Source organism: Peromyscus maniculatus, chromosome 1 (assembly GCF_049852395.1).
Source record: "Peromyscus maniculatus bairdii isolate BWxNUB_F1_BW_parent chromosome 1, HU_Pman_BW_mat_3.1, whole genome shotgun sequence".
In the NCBI taxonomy this organism is placed as follows: domain Eukaryota; kingdom Metazoa; phylum Chordata; class Mammalia; order Rodentia; family Cricetidae; genus Peromyscus; species Peromyscus maniculatus.
This window is the reverse complement of record NC_134852.1, coordinates 164,836,206-164,862,203: the sequence shown is the minus strand read 5'-3', so window position 1 is coordinate 164,862,203 and position 25,998 is coordinate 164,836,206. Positions and strand designations below refer to the sequence as shown.

The window sequence follows — 25,998 nt, the reverse complement described above, 5'->3', positions numbered from 1 at the left end:
GCTTGAGTATTTTAATCTGTAAGTGCTAGCATGATGGGTAACTGGGCAGCTAGGGAAAGATGAAAACTTGATTCTGGGTCTAGATAATTTCAAACTCCCATCTCCTTCATGTCTTCATTAGTCTAATGTTAGTGCAGTTTGAAAGAGGAAACTCTTGTCTTCCACTCACCTGCTAGCTTCATTAATCATAAACTCTCAGCTTGTCCCCAGCTGTTTATTTGTTGATTCTGTTTATAACTTTGCTTCTATAACACTTTCTAAGCCTTGTTTTCTTTATTGTGTTATCTTTTGGTTTCATGTAGTAACAATAACCTTGCTAGACAAAAATAATCATGTCTTGCTTGAATATAGTACATCTAACTGGTATTTGCAATATTACTTTCTGTTCTAAGAATCAGAAAGAGAACTTGACAAAGAAGTCACCAGTTCATTCCCCCAAATTTGGTGAATTAGAGTGCAACAATTTATTGTTTCTTGGTTGAACTGTTTCTGTTTTTAGTTTTTTGAGGAACCTCCTTACCATTTTTTCAAATTAGGTTGCTAATTTATATCCATCAATAGTTTGGTGTTCTTTTTCTAGTTATCACTAACACTTAACAATTCCTTTTGATACTAGTTATACATTTGAGTTGATAATTTCATTATGAGTTTATCAGTATTTATTTATTGTTTAGTGTTTATAGATGGGCATATGGCTCATACTTGTAAATCCCAGCCCTCAGATGGCTTAGAAGGATTGCCACAAATTCCATGCCAGCCTGAGCTCCAAAGTAAAGCTTTCTCTCCAGCAAACAAGAACAACAAAAAGTAAATGTATATTACATAACTTAATACCCCATATTCTTTAGCAAAAAAGAAACTGTCATTTACAGATGGAAGTAGAGAACATTACGTGAAATTAACCAGATAGAGAAACAAATGATGGTGTATTACTTTAATGTTACATGAGTTGTAAATTATTCTGTTATACAAATAGCAGAGTGGTTACTAGAGACTAAGAGGTTGGGGGAAGGAGGTCTGTTGATGATAGGGTACAAGTTTTGCTTAGACTCCAGGAGTACATTTCAGTGCTTTATTGTATTGCACTTGAGCACAGTAAGTAATAATGTAATAGACATTTCAAGATTGTTAAAGTCATTTTTAGTGCTCATACAAAAATGGTAAATTACTTAACTGGCAATTATGTTAATTAGCTTAATTGAAGCTTTATAATATAAACACCAAACATTTTGTGCATGCTCTGACTGTAACTTCCAAATTTCTCCAGCTTAGCTGGCAATCACCAAAGACTGGAACAAAAGAGCAGCAACCAAGGATCCACCTGCATGTGTTTCTTGCAGGGTGGATTTGCTTTTTCCTAGGTGTTACTACATGAAAGCACACTTTGGGGGAGTTTTTAGTACTCCCAGACCCTAGAGAGTAGTGGCATAGGCGCAGGCCCCACACAAGGGTAGCATAGTAAGGAACATAGGAGAGACAGCAACAACAGGAGCTTCAGGCCTGGGGGCGGGGTGACCTGGGACTGCATGGGACTGCAGGCCTTCAGAGACATCTCGGGAGATTTTATTCATGGCTATACTCTTAAGGCATTTGGGATGTGGTATTAAAAATTGGAAATTGGCTGGGCAGTAAAGGTGCACACCTTTAATCCCAGCACTTGGGAGACAGAGACAGGTGGATCTCTGAGTTTGAGGCCAGCTTTGTCTACATAATGAGTTCCAGGACAGCCAGGGTCACAGAGAAACCCTGTCTCTAAAAACACAGAAAAATCAAGATTGATGGTTGAATAAGCCTTGCCTGGTTATTATAATGCTAAGTATACAGTTGAAGTATGTGCTGAGACAAGGCTAAATTAGAATCATTTACTGTACCACTAAATATAATTACTTGTCAGTTAAAGATGAATTTTGAGAAGCTGAGGATCAGCCAACAAGAAATTGAGTTAGCTGTTGGGTTTTTGTTTGGTTTGGTTTGGTTTGGTTTGGTTTTTTATCTAAATTCTAGGCTGGAAATTTGGGGTTTCTGATACAGTCTTGAGATTGAATTTTGAATTTTTTCCAAAAACGTAAGTCTTAAAGTCTTTCAACTGATCTAGATCAGTGTTCAGGCCAACAGCTAGATACTACAGCACAAAATATTAATACTAAGAATTAACTAACCATGAAGCTTCTGTTCTTAGCTGGATGTGTTGTTAAAGGTCTGTAATCTCAGGACTTGGGAAGCTGTGACAGGACATTTGTGAGTTAGAAGTCAACTTGGTGTCCCTGTCTCAATCCCCAGAGTGTACACACACACACACATGCAAAAAAGAAAAAGGAAAAAAAAAAACCTCATTACTGGATTGACTTTTAAAATACCTATGCCTTTTTAAACTCTTGGTTGTTTCCCTCTTTTGATTTTGCCATGTGATCCCCCTGTACATGATGCAGGACTGGCGTCTTTATATAGCCTTTCCTGTCTCCAGAATTGTGTGAATAGAGGTTTTTGTTTTGTTGGAGAGGGGTTTATTTTGTTGTTTGGGTTTTCTTGTAAATTGTTTAGTTTTCTTCTTAATTTCCCTCAAATTTCTGGTTCTGACAACGTAGGACTAACAAACTGTTTTTCTTAAATTCTCAAAACAAAGGTCACATAACACCAGTTTGTGTAGAGATTTGTTCTTTTTGTATGCCAAGTGGCCGGTCTTTTCTGTATAAGATAATATCTGGGTTTCCTCTAGTTTAGTGGTTCTCAACCTTCCTAATGCTAAGACCCTTTAATACAGTTCCACATGTGGTGACTCCCAACAATAAAATTATTTTCATTGTTACTTTGTAACTGATTTTGCTACTGTTATGAAGGAGACTCACAGGTTGAGAACCGCTGCTCTAGTTGAATTCATTTTGATACCCAGTTCCAGTACTGCCTACCTGGGGATAGCATCCCATCTCACAGGTTGTGCCCACAGATTTGTTTACCACTTCCAATACCAGTCTCAGGTCTCTGGTTTTTTTCCTAGTACTTCCCACCAACACTAAAATATTTCTACATTCTCTTCATTGGGCCAACTAATTTGCTAGAGTGACTCGTGGAACTTGGAGAAACAATTAGGATGTAAGGAAATTACAAAGCATATAGATGCATAGGACAAAGTCTGTCTTGATGGACCACACTCCAGGAACCTGTGTTCCCTCAAGCAGTTTTTGGAGGGGGTGAGGTTTCTGGAAGCTTCACTGAGTAGTATGGTTGATTTAATCGCTGGCTGTTAGTGGGTAGCTAACTTAAGCCCTGACTCGATTGGTGAAATTATTAAGGCCATTCCACATAGTTAAAAGGAAGATTTACAAATGAAGGGATAGGTAGGTCGCGGGGTCTGGGGAAGGTGTATCGCAGTCCAGCAGTGTTCTCTGGAGCTCTGCTCGGTCAACCTCCACCATCCAGGGTCCAGGAACAGAGAGTGAGCTGGCCCATCCTGACCTCAGGTCTCCAGGGTCCTCCCTTGGCCCCGCCTTGTAGGCGTGACAATTGCCGAAGCCTCAATGGGGGTTGGAACTTCCAGATCAAAGCTGGAATGGCTACCCACTACATGACTCCCTGCAGGTGAGGCAGAAAAGTGCCAAATGTTCATTGTGCCTTAATCTTAGTAATGTTCGCCCTAAAGCTACCCAGAAACTACTAGGCAACAGTCTGTTCATTAGCATACAAAGACAATTACTATATACTCTCAAAGATTTCTTGAGTTGTATGCAAAAGACAGGGTTCTCAACATTGCTGTTCCTTTTGTGTTTTTAATGAAGTATGGAAATGCAAAATAGAAGTGTGTGATGAATTGGTCTTTATTTTCTCTCATTAATGTGGGACAAGAAGGTTTTAAAAGTAGGAGTTTGATGCAGACCTAGGGGTGTATAGTAATCCTAGCAGACAAGGAAATCTTAGTTTGAAGCCAGCATGCACTGCATAGTTTTAGACCGTCTTAATATAAAAATGAATAATATGGATAAGGCTTTTCCATTGATCAGTTCATTGTCTTTAAAGAGAAATTCTTGTGTATCTTGCTAACTGGGGTTGGAGGGTGAGCTTTTGTTTTATTTCTCCTAAATAGTAAAACACGTGGTAGCATAGGATCTCTGTGTACAAAACATTTTTGGGGATAGAATCTCTTCGTTTTTGCCAAGGCAGACCTAAAAGTAAAACTAAATCCTCTCTTTTTCCTTCAGGCTCCCAGGTGCTAGGGATATAGGCATGTACTTACCCAGACCAATGTCAAACTACTTTGGAAAACTTATTCTTTGTATTCTTCCCCTACACCCTCACTTTAAGTAATGCCATTGTAATTCCAATTATTGAACCTTTCTGGAATGGTTTGAATGCATACTGTGTTTCTTATTTGCCTCACTGCTTCATTTGACCTTCAGAGTCTCTTATCACTGTCTGGAGTCAGTCTCATAAAATGTTGAAATGTGGCTCTACTGGCTCTTTGTGTGTTCTTTTGACTTTATGATTAAGTCAGTTTTATCCCTTCACAGTCATTTTAGTGGTTTTAAAAGCAAGCTGAAACAAAATATATGTGTATTCTGTTGAACAAGAAGTCTCCTGAGCACCCTAAAACCTTGATAAATCTGATACCTTTTTAATTCCATCTAACCTCTTGGAATTTGAAGAGTATATCAATGAGCTAGATATGATTTTAGAGCTTATTTCTCCTAACCTTTCATTTAAAAATGAAGGCACTGAGACATAAGGAAATTTAAAATTGGTTTATTGAATTAGATGAGAAACCACACTAAATTTAGTGTCTTAAAAATAATGTGTTATTTTTCTGAAATGGGTGAGTAATTGTTATTCTTTGGGACTCATTGGACATTTGTGAAATCAGATAACTTCGGAAAGGGCCATCTGGCATGTATGGCAGCTGTTGCCTAGTTATAGGTTCTCTTGCATGTGGCTAATTTCTTTTAGATGACTAGACACGCATTATTACCTGACAACCTTTAGGTAGCTTTTAAAGGGAAAGTACAACTATAAAAGTGATAATGTCTCTCTCAGTTATGTCACGTTTACAGTATAATACATCACTAGACTTGTATACTATCATAGGCACCTTCATAGAATTTTTACATCTCCAATGTTAATGCCCTTCCTTCACAAGCTGTTCCTTATAGCCTATTTCGTTGCTAGTCACCTGATTCTGTTTTTTTTTTTAAATAATTACCCTTATTGAGAATGTCATAAAATATACAAGGAAATAAGATCATATCTGTTCCCTATTTTCCTTTCTATCCCCCCACACTGTCCCCAAACCTAGGTCACTGTTTCATCTTTTTGGAGACAAGGTCTTCCTGTGTAGCCTAGGCTGACCTCAAATTTGTGGGATCATTTTGCCTTACCCTCCTAAGTGTTAAGATTACAAGAGTTGCCATCAAGCCCTGCTTCTGTGTAAACACTGCAGATCTGAAGCCAGGTGTGGTAGCACATTTGTAATCCAGCATTAGAGAGACAGAAGCAGGAAGATCAGGAGTTCAGATCCACCATAGCTATGTAGAGTTCAAGCCAGCTGGCCTACATGGTACCCTGTCTCAAAGGGAAAAAAAAGAGATCTTTCAGCTTTCACCCCAATATCTGGCTCCAGGGTTGTTGTTTTTGTTTTTGTTTTTTTTAAATAAGATCGTTTAGCAATTCATGTTACACTGTCATCTGTTACTTATTTATCCTTTGGAGTGCAGGGATATCTATTAAACATTGAGCTAATTGTCAGGTAAAGAGGCCATTAAATTAATGAACACAAATTACGAGCTACATTTAAAGAGAAAGCAAAACCAGTCTTTTGGTGCTTTTTTAAGAAACGGAACTAGCCGGGCAGTTGTGGAGCACGCCTTTAATCCCAGCACTCAGGAGGCAGAGCCAGGCAGATCTCTGTGAGTTCGAGGCCAGCCTGGTCTCCAAAGTGAGTTCCAGGAAAGGCGCAAAGCTACACAGAGAAACCCTGTCTCAGGGAAAAAAAAAAAAAACAGAACTAATGTACCTAATGTTGTACTATGAAAGTCAAAGGAACTATGATAATTGGGTTGTTTTGTCCTAAACATTTAATATCACATAAAAAAAAGTGTGTATGTTTATTAAGTTTATACTTTTTTATGTTTTTGTACTGAATAGTAGTAAACAAAGATAACTAGAAGATCTAATTTAAGTGTTAACATATATACACAAATAGAGTCTAGTTAACTCAAAATAAGAGAACCATCTAGCTGAGAATGCAGCTCCGTTGGTAGCTTGTCTTGCATGCTAGAAGCATTTCCAGAGTTCAGTTCCCAGCTCCCTATATTAATGGTGTTGCTCACCTAAATCTCAGCACTCAGGATTACATTCGTTCATCTTCAACTACAAATACTCAATTTGAGACTGGCCTGTCTTTACCTACAGAAAACAAACAGGAAAAAAAGGAAAAGATTAAGTGAACCTGGACAAGATTGTAGGTCATGTAATTTCTTGTGGTTTGAAAATCCATCACCTTTTCTCCTGGTTTGTGTTCACAGAAAAAAAATTCTTCCCATTGTGTTTCAAAACATAAATATCATGTATATCTTTCTTATGGGTCTTTTTAAGTCACTGCATTTTATAGATTGGATCTTGGCCCTTGTCTAGTTGTAAATTATCAAATCCAAAGGAAGTTTACATTGACCCCTCATGTTCATTCCTCTTTTCTGTGGTTAAGTACCTATAGTGGGAAGGATGTAGACTTTGGACTTTTCTGTACTGTACTCTTCAGTTGTGAGCTCCATAACTTAATGTATGAGTGAGCATGAGGAAATTTGTTACTTACTTCCCTCCCCTTGGTCTGTAAAGATGAAAAAATAATTATTTGGTAGGGTTTGTTGAAGGAAGTGTGAACTATATTTAGAGAAATGGGAAAAATAATTGCTGGCACTAGGCGGGTATTTGAGGTTTGCTAATTCTCCATAAGACAATTAAGATCTAAAAAGACTTTTACACCAGTTTCTAACTCAACTAAACATCCTGTTTCAGCAAAGAACCAGATATTAGCTGTGTTTAGCTTTTCTAAGCCTGAGATAAATGAGTAACCTGAAAGTCAGAGGACTAAATATTGGGATGCCCCATCTAATATATTTCACCATGGCCAAATGGCTGTAATTCCTGGAATTCTATTTAGCTTCGTCTTGCTGCTTAGGAGAATTAGAAAAAAACATTCCTGTTGCTAGTGTCAATATCTTGCCTCAGTTCATAAAACTAACCACTCTTGTCCAAATGTCTTCTTTCACCTTAGCTATTCTGGCTCCCACCCCCATCCCCACCCCCACCATCAACCTATAGCCTTGTTTGAGTAGGTGTGACTTTGTTGAAGCAAGTGTGTCACTGGTGGTGGGCTTTGGTGTAGCTAGAGTTTTCCTGCCTTGCCCACAGTCAAGACAAATCTCTCTCACCCGTCAGTTCCACAGCCGCTCAGACCCAACCAAGTAAACACAGAGACTTATATTTCTTACAAACTGTATGGCCGTGGCAGGCTTCTTGCTAACTGTACTTACAGCTTAAATTAATCCATTTCCATAAATCTATACCTTGCCACATGGCTCGTGGCTTACCAGCATCTTCACATGGGGCTTGTCATGGTGGCCGGTAGCAGTGTCTCTGACTCAGCCTTCCATTTCCCAGAATTCTTCTCCTCCTTGCCCCGCCTATACTTCCTCCTGCCTGACTACTGGCCAATCAGTGTTTTATTTACTAACCAATCAGAACAACACATTTGCCATACAGAACATCCCACAGCACTTTGGGGTTTCAGAAGCCCAAGCCAGGCCCAGTGACTCTTCCTACTGCCTGCTGATCCTCATGTAGAACTCTCAGCTACCTCTCCAGCACCATGTCTGTCTACATGCCTTCATGGTTCCCACCATAACAATAATGGACTAAATAAGCCTCAGAATGTAAGCAAGCCCAAGTAAATTCTTTCTTTTAAAAGAGTTGCCCTGGTTGTGGCATCTCTTCACAGTAATTGAACACTAAGACAATATATTTACAGTATTGTACAACCATGGACTCCTGTCTAAACTCCAGATGTTTCCATTACCACCAAAGAGGATCACTATACTATTTAAGAGTAATATTCTTCCTCTCCCCAGTCCTGACTCCATCCCCTACCTCAAATAGTAATTTCTACTATCTGTCTCTAGATTGTCCTTTTCTGAATAATTCATATAAATGGAGTCATAATGTGTGACTTTTGTGTCTGGTGTTTATTGCATAGCACACTTTTTTTTAAGGATCACGTTTTCCTGCTTCTCACACTATCTTGAAGGCTCAGGGGATGAGCCTGCCTGATATAATTAGGTTACTGGAAGCAGACCTCAAAAAGTTAAACCTGTCCCTGGTTCTAGCTGCAATTTATGTTTCTTCAGTCCGTGCTATGATGTGAGAATCTGCCTCATGCATCTATTGCCACATCTTCCTGCCATAATGAGCTGAAATTGAGCAAAGGTAAATTTTCCTCCCTTGTGTTGGCCATTTTTTTTGATAGGTAGACACAAAAGTAACTCATAGTTTAGATACACAATCTTAATGTTGATTAGGTTATTGACACATTTTGGCCATCATGAATTGTGATAATATATAATTTCTATATAAGCATTTGTTTGATTAAATCTCTGTTTTCACATTTTGACATGTGACTTGTCTTTACTAGGATAAAATTGCTAAGAAAATAATTTACAAATAGGAAAGATTTATTTGGGCTTCTTGTTTCAAAGATTTGCATCTATTATCATTTGGCCTATGTTTCTGGGCCTGTAGTGAGTCATAATTATTTTCCCCTTTTATTAAAAATAGATTCTTTCCTCATACAATATATCCTGAATAACAGTTTCCCTTCCCTCTGCTCCTCTCTGTTACTCCCTACCTCCTCTCCTATCTGTATCCATTCCCTTTCTGACTCTCATTAGAACAGAACAGGCTTCTAAGAGATAACAACCAAATTCAATAAAATAAAACAAAAAACATCTTGTTGAAGTTGTACAAGGCAAACCAACAGAAGGAAAAGAGCCCATGAGAAGTCAATAGAATGAGAGACCCACTCGTTCACACATTCAGGAGTCCCATAAAAATACTAAACTGAAAGCTTTAATAATATATATGCAAGGGACCTGGTGCATTTCCATGTCAGGCCTGTACTTGCTGCTTCAGTCACTGAGTTCATATGACCTTTGTTTGATTGATTAAAAGGGGCCTTGTTCTGGTATCTTCCATCCCCTTTCTGCCTTGTCTTCCATGGGGTTCCCTGAGCTCTGAAGGGAGGGATTTGATGGAGACATCCCATTTAGAGCTGTGTTCTAAGATCTGTCTCTCTCTGTAATGTCTGGCTGTGGGTCTCTGTATTTGTTCCTATATGCTGTAGAAGGAGACTGCTCTGATGATGACTGAGTAAGGAACTGATCAGTGAGTATAGCAGAATATCATTAGGAGTCATTTTATTGTTACCTTTCTTTTTTTTTTACACCAATAGTGTTTGGTTTTACCCTAGATCATTGGGCTATCTAGTCTCTGGTTCTTGGTCACCCAAGCAGTATTGGGTATGGGTTCCATCTCACAGAGTGGGCCTTAAGTCCAGACATTGGTTGATAATTCTCACAGATTTGTGCCACCATTGCCCTAGTGTAATCTTCCAGGCGGGCCACCATTGTAGATCAAAGGTTTTATGTCTAGGTTGGTGTTTACATTTCTCTTTTGGTAGCCTGCAGAGTACGTTCCCATACCACATACGCTAGAACATAGGGATAAAGGTTCTATGTAGGTACCAGCTCATCTTCTCCATGTTCAATGAGTTATGTGGAAGTTGTCATCAGTAATGGGGTCTTGCTATCAATTTAAGAAGAGCAAACCATTGTCAACAGACTGGGTTGTTTAGGGATTTCCATGTCAACAGACTGGGTTGTTTAGGGATTTCCATGGGGCCCCTTTCATCCACAATGCAATTGGATGTAATCTCGTCCCAGTAGTGGAAGCTTCATTTGGTGACAAGAAATAGCTAGTTGGGATTCTGTTTCCCTTATTATTTAGATACTTCTTCATTAGGATTGCCATCATATATTTTAGGAACTTTCCACTGTTCCAGGTTTCCATACCACCCCTCAGATGCCCCTCAAATCTAGCTGTCTCCATGAATTCCTTTCCTCAACCCATCTGCACCTCCTCCCCACTTGGTCCCCCCACTCCCACCCCCAGTCCACCCATAAATCTCCCAGGAAGATCCATGTTTCCCCCTAGACCTAACTTCTCTGGATCTATGGATTGTAGCTTGGTTATCATTTATTTAATGGGTAATATCCACATATAAGTGAATACATAACAACATTTGTCTTTCTGAGTCTGTGTTACCTCAGGATGATTTTTCTAATTCCATCCATTTGCCTGCAAATTTCACAATGTCATACTTTTTAATACTGAGTAATAATACTCCATTGTGTAAATGTGCATTTTCTTTATCCATTCTTGAGGAATATCTAAGTTGTTTCAGGGTTCTGGCTATTATGAATAGAGCAGCAATGAACATAGTTTAGCAAGTGTCCTATGGTAGGATGCAGTGTCCACTGGGTATATGCCGAAGAAGGGTATAGCTGGATCTTGAGGTAGATTGATTTCTCAGTTTTCTGAGAAATCACCATATTGATTTCTATAGTGACTATACAAGTTTACACTTCCACCAGCAATATATGAGTATTCCTCTTACTCTACATCTTTGCCATATGAGCTGTCACTTGCATTATTGATCTTAGCCATTTTGATGGTGTAAAATGTAATCTCAAAGTAATTTTGATTTACTTTTCCCTGATGACTAAGGATGTTGAACATTTCTTTGTTCCTCAGCCATTTGAGTTTCCTGTATGAAGAATTCTGTGTTTAGATCTGTAACCAATTTTTTTTATTAGATCATTTGGTTTTTTTAGATCAAGTTTCTTGAGTTCCTTATATATTTTGGGTAGTAGTCCTCCTATCAGATGTGGAGTTTGTAAAAATCTTCCCATTGTATAGGCTGCCACTTTATTACAGTGAAGGAAAAATGCTTTATAGCAGCCAGGAGGAAGGCCCACTTCCTAACAGTCTACTAAGGCATGAATTCATCTGTGGATTAATTCACTGAAGTTAGAGCTGTCATGATTCTGTTGCTTGTCAAGGCTCAGCATTGAAGCTATTGAAACTAAAAGACTTAGTTTTGAGTACCTGAGTCTTGGGGGGTGGGGCATTATATCCAAATCATAACACAAACTAGGAACTCTTGGATCATATATAATTTGGTGTTGATGTTTTGAGAATCTTCTGATTTACATCTGTTTGCATTGTACAAGGGTTCCAGTTTCTCTGGATTCTCTCCAACACTCTTCTTTTTTATAACCATCCTAGTCAGTATTAAATTATGGTCTCATCAGGCTTTTGATTTGCTTTTCACTAATGACTGATTTTGAGTGTCTTTGCATGTGGTTTTAATTTTTGTTTTTGGGGTTGTTTTTTTTTTAGCTTTAATGAAATGTTTGTTCATGTCTTTTGCTTACGTTTCTAGTTATATGCCTTTTTGTTAAATTGAAAGATGCATTTTATGTATTTAAAGTATTGTAGCAAACATAATTTGCAAATATTTTCTCCCATTCTGTAATTTTTTTTCTGAGGTGTCATTTTTCTAGTAGGCTATTATTAAATAGACTTTGCTCCTGTTTAACTTTTGCTATATTTTATAATTATGCAGTCAGATGTTACCTTAAATTTTACATTATTTTAGAAATGTTTTTACATTGTGAAATTATTAAAAGGGTATCTACTGTCCATGTGGGTTTGCTTCTAAATATAAAAACTACCTTTATTTACTAGCTGTACGTATTCTGGATACTTAGGCTAGTGCTAAAGTCTTCAATGCTGTGTAAAAGAGGATAACCCACCTCATTTCATTCTCCCTAAAAATGTGAGAAAATGTAAGATAATATAAAATTGTTTGTGCGCCTGAATACAGTGTCTTTACAGAGCCTAAAATAGAATAATAATGAAACTAAACTTTACCATGGAGTTATTGTACAGATGAATTTAAACTCATGGTGTGATTCTAAGTAAAATTTAGCATCAAGGAAAGGCATTCCTGTTAGGAAAATCCTTTTAAGTAATTCTTTGCAACATTACGTTACTGAAATATCCAGAACTATCGTTCTTTTTGTGTCCCCGAGTTCTGGTTCTCTTTCTGAGACTACTTTCTTAATTTAACTTAGAGCTAATGGTGAGAATTCCATGAATTAATTTCTTGGATCTATTTTACATGCATTTTTAGTAAATAAAGTACTGTTTGGCATTGAAAAGTATTTTACATAGAGTAGCAACATTAGGATAAGTGCTGGTTTAGTATTGGGGTGTGTGTGTGTGTGTACATAGATGCATACCACAACATTTAATTAGGGTTGCTTGCATGAGCATTGGTACAAGGGCAACTTGTAGAGTGGCCATGTCCCAGGGCAGTATTGCTGCCCCTACCCCAGCAAGCATTAACTGCCTTCTTAGAGATAAGTGAGACCTTGTGTTGAAGATCCCAGTCTTAGCAGATAACAACAGCCACTGTTTTTTTTTTTTGTTTGTTTGTTTGTTTTTTAATGAGTGCAGTAGCCATGTCAGATTCAGGACATAGCATTTTACAACACAGTCTCCCATATTCTGGTTCTTATATTCTTCCCTCCCTTCCCTAAGCCTTGGAGTAGATAATATAGATGTCCTGGACAGTGGCTGAGCCCTCAACAATCACTTATTCTGAGCACTTTAACCAGTTAAGGGTCTCTATGTTAACCTACTGCTCACTGCAAAAAGAAACTTGTCTAATCAAGGCTGAGAAAGCACTAATCACTAGATGTAAACATAAATGAAAGCAATGTGACATGTCTGGTTAGGAAAACAACTAATAGGTTTCCGCACCTACAACATACCCCACCTCCCAACCAGCTGTGGGACTTTGACCAGGTTGTCCCTAATAAGCATGGATTCCCTCTGATGGAATGAGCCTCAAATCCAGGTCAGAAAGCAATTAAAAGCAATTGATTACCCCTGTAACAGTTATGCCACTATTATACAAATGGGTGTATCATGTCTGGCAGTATTGTAGATCAGTATTGTAGAATGCAGGGTCCACAACTGAATGAGACTTGATGACTTTTTCAGCAGTGTGCATAGCACCTTTCAGCCCTATAAAGTTGAGTCAGCAGAAGGCAAAGCATCCAATTCAGTTCCACCTTGATTTTTGTCTTGTAACCAAAGTATGTGGTGTCTTCAGCAGAGGGTTCTGACCATTCAGTTCTAGTGGGCAATTGCCTTTGGGTTTGTTTGTTTGTTTGTTTGTTTGTTTGTTTGTTTGTTTGTTTGTTTATAATCCCAATGGCCTTAAGTCATGATCCTTCTATCTGAGCCTAAGTGGTATTGTAGGAATACCTCCTACCACTTTTGTGTGATGAAACACCATGACCATGGCAACTCTCTTAAAGGAAAACATTTACTTGAAGCTTGGTTACAGGTTCATAACGCGAACAATAATAGGTCCAGCCTATTGTTTGCTCCCAGGGTCCGCGGAATTGTCTACCAACCAGCTGAAGATTCTAATCTGAGGGATAGTCAGTAAATCTAAGCACAGAGTTCTTTAGTCCATTCGCTGTATTCTTCTATGGCGATTTCCATCTACACAGTTTCTTTTCTGCTCTCTTACTTAGCTCCTCTCGGTCCCTCCTGCTCTCAGTTCCTTTTGCTGTTCTCTCATCATTCTACCTAGTTCTTTCCATCTCCATCCTCATCTTTGTTCTTTTCCATCAATCCTGTTCTCAGTGCCCTCAGAGAACCAGTATATATATATATATATCCACACAGTAAATTTTTGGAAAGCAATGTGAGGCTTGAAGTTTTCAGGGTCTCAGAGAGAGGTGGTAAGGACCCACACATAAAGCAATTAATTGTCAGCTTCCAATTACAACCCACAAGGGGAGTTCTCTGGTAGGGGCAACTAAAGCCTAAGACCAATTAGGGAATTTATTGTGCTCAAACTATAATCTAGAAATAGCTAGGTAGAATGTTAGGGGTCAACTCACAAGAAAGTAAACTGTCTTTGGCGCCACTTTTCCCACTCATCCCAGCTGCAGCTGCTTTCTGATAGGGAGGGGGACATATATTAGGTGGCTAAGCAACCTATGGCAGAGCATGTAGTAGTTGGTTAGTAAAAGCACTTTCACTCAGAGTAATTGCTGAGGAGAAAATCTAGGAATAGCACCTGGCTGAGGAGGAGTAAAAACTTAATTTGCACAAGAAAGAAGCTTGGCACCTGTTGCCTACCTGGCCTGGAGGCAATCTCCTTGGGTCAGTGGGAAGTAACTGCCTTAACTCAGTATCTAGCAAATGGCTAAAACTTCATCCCAGGAATGTGAGCAGTAAATCTCTTAAATTAGGGTCTTGTGTAAATAACCCAGGTTGAAGGTAAGGAGTTGAGGATTTAATTGTTAGTGGTTCTTTTCTCTATCTGTGAGATGAGCTAATGTTTATCTATGTGCAGTTTTGTCCTTGGAAAAAGGTATCTTTGCTGAAATACTTTTGTCCGGAGAATGGCCCTAGCCAGATACATGTTAATGAAAAATAAACGCAGCTGGGAACAGTTGTCCAATTACCCCAAATGTATAGGGAAAGCTGTGCCCAAGATTGAGATGCAATCGTGAGATTACATGCACACTAACATGGAGATGCACGGTAAATGGAGAGAATCATAGCTGTTATTGCACAAGAAGTTTACAACAAGAGACAGCCAGTTCATTCAAAAGGCAGTAATCCCATAACACCTTGTGTGATGGTTCCTCTAACAGAACCCTTAGTTCTGATAGGTTGACCTTCTGAACACTAGTTGTCACTGCTGTATACTCTCATGGACTTTCACTACCAGCAGCTCTCAATAGGTTCAGAGGTTTAGTCTATTGTTGTCATCGCAGGAAAGGTGGTGGCATGCAGGCAGACATGGTGCTAGAGAAGTGCCTGAGAGCTCTACATCCAGATCCACAGGCAGAGAGAGAGATACTGGGCCTAGCTTGAGCATTTGAAACCCCAAAGCCAACCCACCAGTGACATACTTCTCCTACAAGGCCACACCAACCCCAACAAGGACACACTAATAGTACCACTCCATGATAATGAAGCATTCAAATATATGAGCCTATGTGGGTCATTCCAATTCAAACCACCACTAGGCTCAAATAAAGACCCATGTTATTTCAGTGTCCTCTTGTTTTTTATTAATAAACGTGTGGTGGTGGGGGTGGGTATTTTGCTGGTTAACTGAAAACTTGAAAAGAATTGTTTTCACCTAGATCCCAAGGAAGAGAAAGAAGATGATTCTGTCCTCCCTCAGGAAGTTTCCATTTCTGCAACGAGACCTAGCCGGGGCTGGCGCAGTAGTAGCAGGACATCTATCTCTCGCCTTCGAGACACTGAGAATACTCGCAGCTCTAGGTCCAAGACTGGTTCGTTGCAACTTGTCTGCAAGTCAGAACCAATTACAGATCAGCTTGATTATGGTACGGTGCAAATACAGTATTATTACTCCAATGCCTAATTGGTTCTTTAATCTCAAATGTAATGCTGAGCATTTACCTAAATGTCTTAAATTTCTGGGGACAGGTGGTAATGTAGGTAGGATTTGTTTTAGATACATTGTAGATAGTCTCCATTTACAGAACTACTTCAGTGATTTCACTTAATCTTTGACTATGAAAAGAAAATGTCTTGTGTGTGTTTCTCAGTAAATTTTGGTTTTATTTCCTAGACGTTCCAGAAGAACATCAGTCTCCCGGTGGCGTTAGGTACAAAGTTTATTTCATACTTAAATCTTTGAATACTCAATTGCATTAAATGATTGAGACTTTTATTTGATAGAATTTTGAGCTGTTAAATTAACTTCATTTTTAATATATCACACTTAATATTCCACATTTAATTTAAAATGGACTGTAAAACACAAAACTTGATTTCCTAGTTCCAAAAGCATGTATTGAGTATATTCTCTGGGTGAAATTATTCTGTGTTGGCACAGAAATACAAGTATCTTGCCAGTGCCTTTCATGGTACGTTGGTAATTTAATATTGATTAAATCTTTTGTCTTTTTTATCAGACATAGAATTACAAACTCAGTTGTCTAAGTCTTTGTGCCATTGGGCAATTATTTCTTGTTTTTACTTAAAAATGTTATAGTATATCTTATTTGTGGATTCTGAGTTCTAAGTATTGCTTATAAAAAAGGAGTTTAGAATGTAGTCCAATCAGATCATAAGGATAAAAATTTTAGGTAATGTGATTGGCTGTGTCTTAAGTATTCTAATTCAGTCCTATCAGATAATCCTTGGAGCCAGAATTTATCATTTGTTTGCTTATTTTTAGTAGTGATGAGGAAGAGGAGGAGGAAGAAGAGATGTTAGTCAGTGAAGAGGAAATACCATTCAAAGATGATCCAAGAGATGAGACCTACAAGCCTCACCTTGAAAGGCATGTTTGAAATTTTTACTGTATGTGCTAGTGAAAAATAAATAGGAATACACAGTTGATTATGTTTGTTTTATTTTTGTTGCAAGATTAAATAAACATAAAAATAATTTTAAATGAGAGATTGTTTTGCAAATATAACAACTTATTCTCACATAACCCTCTCTTTGATCTGTTGAACTTTAATATTAACTATACTATTTAGTAGATGTGTGCATGTTTTAATAAGGTTTTCTGGAATGTTTAGAATTGTTTCGCTCAGTATCTTTTTTTCTCTTTGCAACTATAGTAAGATTTGATTTTTATGTTTTTGGCCTGCCTGAGTTTGCATTACTGTTGCTATGAAGACCAATGATGACCAAAAGCAAGTTTGGGAGGAAAGGGTTTATTTGACTTACTCTTCCACACCTGTTGACCATCACTGAAGGAAGTCAGGACAGGAACTTAAGCAGAGTGAGAACCCGGAAATAGGTGCTGAGGCAGAGGCCGTGGAGGGACACTGCTTCCTTCCTATCTTACTCAATCATGGCTTCCTCAGCCAACCTTCTTACAGAATCCAGTACCACCAGCTCACATCCACACTGGACTTGGTTTTTCCCCTTAAGGAGACATTTTCCCAGTTGAGGGTCTCTCCTTTCAGATGACTCCAGCTTGTGTCAAGTTAACATAAAATTAGCCAGTATAAAGCAGTATTCACCTGTGCTCGCTTCGGCAGCACATACACTAAAATTGGAACGATACAAAGCAGTATTCACCCATGAACATAATATATATATATACATCATTGCTATGGGGTTGAGGAATGGACAGTTGATGTTGTGGTTTGTAAGCTGAGAATCACAGCTTCAGAATAATGAGATAACGATAAATACTAAACTTTAACCTGGTATCATACACTACCTTTAATGAAGTCTTTGTTAGAATATTTGTATTGAGATATTTTTCTGTTTGCAGGGAAACCCCAAAGCCACGGAGAAAATCAGGGAAGGTGAAAGAAGAGAAAGAAAAGAAAGAAATTAAAGTGGAAGTAGAAGTAGAGGTGAAAGAAGAAGAGAATGAAATTAGGGAAGATGAGGAGCCTCCTAGGAAGTGAGTAGGCAGTTTCTACAAAAAGTGGAAACCTTTCTTTTAAATGGTTTCTTTTAAAACCATTAGTAGACAGGCTTCAAGGTACATGAGAGTGTGTGTGCACATGTACGTGCACACATGCATACACACACATTCGAGCATAGAGCATTTAATCCCAGCACCTGGGAGGCCAACCTAGTCTACATAGCTAATTACAGCCCACCCAGGGCTACATAATGAGACCCTCTCAAATAAAATACCCAAGTACACAAAAGATGTGTGGTAAATTGCTCATGTTAAGCAATTTGAGTTTCTTTGGGGCAACTCCTCAGAAGTTTGAAAGTTTGTTTTGGTGTTGGTTTTGTTTCATTGCAAAGTAATATATAAAAAACAGTCTCTATGGGGATACAGAGGGAATAGAAAAAGCCGGGGGGGGGGGGGGATCAAATGTGTGTTCTCAAAAACTAATAGGTTAAATGATACAGAAGCCTTGATTCTGTAAAGACTTTCCATATGGCGTACACTTTGTTGCAGAAATAAGATTAAGTGTTATATTATCCTCGATTGTCTTTTTTGATTAATTGCATTTAGATGGTGAACTCTTTACTATAACTAGCCTTCAAGTAATAACATTGAAATTTAGTCAGATATTTCATAGTAATGCCTAGTTTACTCCAAGGTAAAGAATAATTTATGAGTGGAATTACCTCAGAGTAAATCTGGCTTGATGGCCAGATGCCTTTGTTTTTTTTGTGGTGTTGGTTATGCTCTGTGTCTGCCACCTGTTCTTTGGCCCCTAGAGTGTGCTTCAGCCGTCCTTATCTCCATAAGCTTCCATCTAGAATATTTAGTAAACTGTTCTTTCTTAAATTATAGGAGAGGGAGAAGGAGAAAAGATGACAAAAGTCCACGGTTACCCAAAAGGAGGTGAGGCATTTCTGCTCCTTTTTTATACCTTAAGTCTTTGATAGGTGTTTGAGTACTTTAGCTTTCATAAGCAAAGGAGGTGTGGCTTATTGAAAATTGCACAGATTTCCTTAGTGTCCATAATACACAGATGGTGTGTTTTCATTTTCATTGAAGAATGCTGAGTCGTCTGAAATCCTCAGTATTTTATAGCTTGCTAGCTTATTCATGCTATTTTAAACTATCAAGCATTTGGCAGTTTGATTACTTGAGTACAAATTTTCTGAAACCTTTGTATTTCTGTAGATGTTTTAATTTATATGAGACCTCTGTTATCACATTATGTATAGAGTATCAGTTCTCTTGCTAACTTTTTTTCTGCTAACTTTTTTCTAACATTTTGGTAATAGAAAAAAACCTCCAATCCAATATGTCCGTTGTGAGATGGAAGGATGTGGGACTGTTCTTGCTCACCCTCGCTATTTGCAGGTCAGTGAAGTTGTTACACAAGACAGTCTTTGATACAGTGTCCCTTACTTACTTATCTCCTAAGATGTCAATTTGTGTAACATTTGTAAACAATAAAATGTGAAGAAAAATATTCCTAAATATAAAATTGCATAAATCATCTTTACTACACTTGTACTTCTTTAACAGAATACCTAAGACTAGTAATTTAAAGAACAAATGTATTGGCTTTTGGTTCTGAATCCCTTAGAAGTCTTAAGAATGTGGTACCAGCATCTGGAAAGGGGTCTTCTTACTTCATCACAGAGTAGTATAAGGCTGAAGGACAAGAAGGAAGCATGAGGAAAAAACGGGGATCTGAGTTCACTTTGTTAACAACTTTAAACCATTTGTGAGGACAGAATATATCTCAGTGTTTATTACATTGAAGACTTAGATTTTCAACACAGGAACCCTGGGGGATACACTTAAACCTTACTTAGCACATTCTATTAAAGAAATACTAATGAAGAACTGAAAACCCTGAGCCCAAGTACAGGACTTCTTGGACTTTTACAGTGTTACATTATGTTCAAAATGGTTTGAAGAAGTCTTTATAACAGATTATTGAAACAATACACAAAGACACAGAATAGGGCTGGAGAGATGGCTCAGAGGTTAAGAACACTGGCTGTTATTCCAGAGGTCCTGAGTTCAATTCCCAGCACCCACATGGTGGCTGAAAACCATCTGTAATGAGATCTGATGCCCTCTTCTGGCCTGCTGGGATACATACAAACAGAACACTGTATACATAATAAATAAATAAATCTTTAAAAAAAAAAGACACAGAATAATAGATTTTAACTTTAATATATATTAGGACAAAATGAATATAGCATTCAAACAAGTGATTTCTTTGAGATAGTTCAAAATGCTTTTTTTTGTTTGTTTGTTTGTTTGTTTGTTTGTTTTAATTTTTGGTCTTTTTAAGTTTTCCCTTAAGTGAATAGATATTTTATTGGCTGGGTTTGGGGGTATGTACAAGTCTCGCAGGAAACGGAATTGAAATAGTGAAATGCTACTTGGGAAATTCCTGTTAGTCTTTAGCCGCAAATATGAGAAACTAAGACCTTACTTTTGGAGTATAGTTTTGTTACAGTAATACTGGGTTTGGGTTTTGGTGTGTGCCATTTGGTATACCCATTATTGTGTTTTTATTTTGCAAATGAAAACTAAAACTTGAAATGTTTAAGTACATCAAAGATCACATTGCTAGTGAGTGACAAGTGTAGATCCAGGTCTTCCATACCCTGTGTTCTTTACCATTTTGCTCTGCTAGTTTTCCTTTAGAACCTTTTTGATTTAGCAAAAAGGAAAAAAAAAAAAAAGAATGTTGAGAAAACTTAGTTTTCCTTTTCACTTTCCTTTTTTGCTATTTTAGCACCACATTAAATACCAGCATTTGCTGAAAAAAAAATATGTATGTCCCCATCCCTCCTGTGGACGACTCTTCAGGCTCCAGAAACAACTTCTGCGACATGCCAAACATCATACAGGTACATTTCTAAACGGTTTATCATGTAGCCAAGTGAACTGCAGTTTGGGCGTATAGTCTGGTAATGTAGCAAGATTTTTCTAGTACAAGTCTTCTTAAAAGGTCCTAGCGGAGAAGCATAGGACAATAAACGTTAATAAAATATAAACATATAGAAATTTAAATATGCCATTTTTGAGTTGAACTTGGGTTCACACACCTATAATCCCCAGCACTGGGAAAACTAAAGCTGGAGTTTGAGTTGTAGGCCAGGCTGGATTGCATAGACAGAACCTGTTTTAAGAGCTGGAGATAGAGAAGATATAAGATCTCATTAAGAAGCCTTGGCTGTACTGGAACTCACTGTGGAGACCAGGCTGGCCTCAAACTTCAACCCATCCTACCATAGTTTCCCATGTATTGGGATTGACATTCATTGGTTTTCTAGTCTTAAAATAACCTTGTTGTTGGGATAAAGCGCTTGCCCTGCAAGCATGAGGACCAGAGATGAGATACTCTAGGACCCATATAAAAGCCAAGTAGATGGCTTCCTATAATCCTAGCACTTGGAAAATAGCATCTATAGAGCAATCTGGCTAACTATCAGGAATCAGTGCTCTTTGGGTTCTGTGAGCAATCCTGCCTCAAAGAATAAAGTGGAGAGCAATTCCAAAAGATAACTGACTGTAACTTCAGTTATACAAAACCAGAAGTTTAAAAGAATTAAAAAATTTGCCAATGATCACCTAATTAAACAATCAGAATCTTTTAACTCTGCTTCAGGTAGATACTTATCAACAAAGATAGACACTTGATAGTAGCAGTTAGGGATAAAAGTAGAATGAACATTAATGAGAAATCCTAAACAGTAAAGGGGGCCGGGCGGTGGTGGCGCACGCCTTTAATCCCAGCACTCGGGAGGCAGAGCCAGGCGGATCTCTGTGAGTTCAAGGCCAGCCTGGGCTACCAAGTGAGTTCCGGGAAAGGTGCAAAGCTACACAGAGAAACCCTGTCTCGAAAAACAAAAAAAAAAAAGAAAAACAGTAAAGGGGTTTGCTTTCCTATATGTTTTTCTATTAAATAGCTCGAGATGATTGTATGTGTGGAGATCATAAAAGGTAGTTACTGAATTTGTTTGCTAATTCTTCCTATAGAAACAACTCAAAAACAGAAGCTGACTAATGTATTAACAGAAGCTCAAATTCTGTTCATTTATAGCCAGTGACAATCTGAATGAAATTCTGCTTTAAACATAGAAAAGCCTATTAATACTACATAGTAGTAAATGGATGCATCTCACACTTGATAATAATTGCATGTGTTCCGTCCTCAGTCTTGGAGAGTAAGACTAAAAATTCCCCCTTGAAAAAATATCTCTCCCCTAGCTGATGATGATGTATGTACTCTCACTTAGGTCAAATACTTTTCACTTTTCCTTAACTATAAATTACAGGTACCAATATGACAGACTGATTGTAATAAAGATGAAGTGAGGGGTTGGGGGTTTAGCTCAGTGGTAGAGCACTTGCCTAGCAAGCACAAGGCCCTGGGTTTGGTCCTCAGCTCCAGAAAAAAAGAAAAAGAAAAAAAAAAAAAAAAGAAAGAATTCTCCTGGGCATATACCCAAGAAATGCTCAATCATACCACAAGAGCACTTGCTCAGCTATGTTCATATCAGCATTGTTTGTAATAGCCAAAACCTGGAAACAACCTAGATGCCCTTCAACTGAAGAATGGATAAATAAATTGTGGCACATATACACAATGGAATACTACTCAGCAGAGAAAAACAATGACATCACACGGTTTGCAGGCAAATGGATGGATCTAGAAAAAATCATCCTGAGTGAGGTAACCCAGACTCAGAAAGACAAATATGGTATGTACTCACTCATAGGAAGATGCTAGATGTGGAACAAGGATGACTAGACTGCTACTCACATCACCAGTGAGGCTACCTGGAAAACGGGACCCCAAAAAAGACACGGAGAAATGGACGAGATCTACATGAATAGCCTGGTCATGAGTGGGAACAATAAAGGGCGACAGTCAAGGGAAAGAGTGGGAGATCCTAGCTGGATCAAGAAAAGAGAGGGAGAACAAGGAATAGGAGACCATGGTAAATGAAGACCACATGAGAAGGTGAGAAGGGGAGGAAGCAGAGAGCTAGGGAGGCCCACGGAGATCCACAAAGATACCCCCTCAAAAGACTGCTGGCAATGGTCGCGAGACGGCAGGAACTGACCTACTCTGGTGATGGGATGGCCAGACACCCAGATAGTGGTGCCATAAACCCCATCCAAGGACTGAGGAATCTGAAGGCAGACATCCACGGCAGGGCCCCTGGTGGAGCACTGGGAGTCTAATTAGTGAGTAAGAAGAGGGTTTATATGAGCGAGAATTGTTGAAGCCAAGGTTGGATAAAGCACAGGGACAAATAACCAAATGAATGGAAGCACAGGATCTATGAACCAAAGGCTGAGGAGCCCCCAACTGGATCAGGCCCCCTGAATGGGTGAGACAGTCATTTGGCTTGATCTGTTTGGGAGGCAGCTGTGCATTGGTGCCAGGTCCTGGGCTCGTTGCATGAGTTGGCTGTTTGAATCCTGGGACTTATGCAGGGACACTTGGCTCGGTCTGGGAGGGGGGAATGGACCTGCCTGGACTGAGTCTACCAGGTCAACCCCGGTCCTCGGGGGAGACCTTGATCTGGAGGAGGTGGGAATGGGGGGTGGGCTGGGGGGAGGGGTGGGCTGGGGGGAGGGGTGGGCAAGAGGGGGAGAACAGGGGATTCTGTGGCTATTATGTTGAACTGAATGGTGTTGTAAAATAATAATAATAATAATAATAATAAAGATGAAGTGAGATAACATGTGTTTCTATTTATTATATAGAACTTGCAACATAGTAGACATTTGCAAAATACCAGGATATGAACTTTTGGGCATTAATTTCCCCAAAGTCTACAGTCATTTCTTCATAATATATTAGTTGAGGGGTTGGTGCAGGGGAGGACTGCTGTTTTGCTCCCTGAATACATGTTATAATTTTTTTTTTTTGTTCTCTCTGTACCGTTTTTTTTGTCCCACTGAAAGTCTTCCTGACAGCCAGCTTAGACTATTTTAGCTAAGTACCCCAAATCTACTATGAGAAACTTTTAAAATGCATTCTGGTTCAAATATTTATATTTGGTTAATATAATTTCAGAATGTTATCTTTCCCTTTGGAAATTAGTATTTGCAGGCCCCATTTGTAAATGTAACTTATGAAGTGGGTACCCCATATTTGCTGTGCTCCATGGAAACTGGAATGTTCTAAGCTGATTGTCAGGAAGACGAAGTGGGACATTTGTGTGATGCTGTTGTTTCTGTTGTAGAATTGTATTTTCAGACCTTGTATAGTGTGCAGCACAGAATAACCAGCTTTGGCAGCATTTGGGTTTTTTGCTAGCCCTCTCTCATATGTGATGAGTCAGCATATTCATTAGTATCTCCAAGGTGACTGCTGTGTATGTTCAAATTTAAGGAAAAACATAGCTCACTCCTCAGCCTCCTGAGTGAGCCACTTACCATATCTGACTGGTACACATGTTAAAGCTATTTGGGAAGGAGTATTGGATTAAAGTAGATATTGTTGACAACTTAACTTACGCATGATTTTACTGTGATTGCATCAAATAGTTTTAAATGGGATAGAAAATGTAGTGGTTAAAAACAAATTATTCAACATATCTTTGTCTTTTGGCTCCCTAACCAAAGTAGTAGAAGCATAGTACAGTGATCCTTTATGTTATTGATTCCACATTATGCTAGATTCATTTAAGTTCTATAAAACCTGAGGTGAGGAAGGGAATTACAATGAAATGAGGAAATACTTTCATGCAGAAGATGCAGGGTGGCAAATAAGATAATTGAAATATTATCTGGGTATTATTAGCATTTAAGTATTACCTGGCCTGCCCCTTGAGGACCTGGCCAGTAAGCAGGCAGTACTTTGGCCTGCTCAGGGTCCTGACAGTGGCATCTATATAGAACATTTGCATTCCCTAGGTCCCCTTTAAGAGCAACCCCCCCCTTCCCACGAGGCCTTCTGTCTTCCCTCTTTCCTGTCTCCTCTTCTCTTTCTTCTTCCTCTTCTCTCCTCAGCTCTTGTGTCCCCCATTCCCCGCACCACCCCCCTCCAATAAACTTCCCATGTGAGTGCTGTTGCAGGGTGTGAATGACTTTCCGCCATGCCCCTTGACTCTAACCCACCAAGGCTGCCTGCTGCCTATTTTAAAATACAAAAAATATCATTTAACCTGAAACAGCATGTTTACTGTTTTAGACATGGATCAACTTGTTCCAATAGAAAGCTATAATGTTTGCTATTTGGGTTTTTTAAAATGTTAGATTGTCTGGGAGGAGGGGACTGGACCTGCCTGGACTGAGTCTACCAGGTCGATCTCAGTCCTCGGGGGAGGACTTGCTCTGGAGAAGGTGGGAATGGGGGGTATACTCGGGGGCAGGAAGGGGGAGGACAAGGGAATCTGTGGCTGTTATGTAGAACTGAATGGTATAGTAAAATAAAATAAAATAATAAAAATTTAAAAAATGTTACATTGTTTTTATGTGAATCTTCCACATTATGAAAAAATATTTTAAAGAAAAAAACTCATAGAAAATGTACTTAATGTCTGTCTTAGTTACTGTTCTGTTGCTGTGAGGAGACAACATTTTCAGTGCAACTCTTTTAATAAAAGAAAAAATGCTTTCTTTTATTAAAGAAAACATTTAATTGGGAGCTTACTTACAAAGTCTGAGTTAGTCCACTGTCATGGCTTGGGAGCATGTCAGCAGGCAGGCATGGCATTGGGGAAGTAGCTGAGAGCTCACATCCAATCCACAAGTTGCAGGCTAAGAAAGAGTCTGTGCCTGGCTTGGGCTTTTGAAACTTCAAAGCCACCCCCCCAGTGAGTCCTCTCCAGCAAGGCCACACCTTCTAATCCTTCCTAATAGTTCGCCAACAGGAAACCAGATAGTCAAATATGTGAGCCTATAGGGCCCATTCTCTTTCAAACCACAAAATCCTAACATTTATGCAGTATCTGGAATGTTGGTACAACTAGGATTGAGGTTCTGGTTCCCTCATTTATACCTAGATTTTTGGTTTGGATGGGTTTTATTTTGGTTTTTTGAGACAAGGTTAACTATATAGCCCTAGCTGACCTACAATTCACTATGTAGACCAGGCTGTTCTTATAAAGAGATCTAGCCAACTCTGCCTCCTCAGTGCTGGGACTAGCCTGGTTATTCCAGTTTATATGCTGACATCTGAAGGCTTGGAGCTAGGAACCACAAGTAATAGAGAACTTTTGTCTTTCTGCATCTGGGTTACCCAACTCAATATATTTTTCTAGTTCCATCCATTTACTTACAAATTTCATGATTTCATTTTCCTTCACAGCTGAATAAAACATTAGGGAGGTAGGTAGGTAGGTAGATAGGTAGGTAGGTAGGTAGGTAGATGATAGATAGATAGATAGATAGAT

At 38.7% G+C, this 25,998-nt stretch overlaps 1 protein-coding gene across 2 annotated transcripts in view; it reads left to right on the top strand.

Annotated features, from left to right (window-relative positions):
• Zfp91 (ZFP91 zinc finger protein, atypical E3 ubiquitin ligase) overlaps window positions 1–25,998 on the top strand; it is a 40,670-nt gene that overhangs the window by 6,422 nt on the left and 8,250 nt on the right. Inside the window, exons 3-9 of one of the 2 annotated variants that reach the window (XM_076560502.1) lie at window positions 15,342–15,548; window positions 15,797–15,833; window positions 16,412–16,513; window positions 17,465–17,599; window positions 18,455–18,505; window positions 18,895–18,973; window positions 20,376–20,490. In XM_076560502.1, coding sequence (XP_076416617.1) covers window positions 15,342–15,548; window positions 15,797–15,833; window positions 16,412–16,513; window positions 17,465–17,599; window positions 18,455–18,505; window positions 18,895–18,973; window positions 20,376–20,490 — 726 coding nt within the window. Of the gene's footprint in view, window positions 1–15,341; window positions 15,549–15,796; window positions 15,834–16,408; window positions 16,514–17,464; window positions 17,600–18,454; window positions 18,506–18,894; window positions 18,974–20,375; window positions 20,491–25,998 lie in introns of both variants that reach the window. The other variant, XM_042283596.2, reaches the window with a different exon arrangement.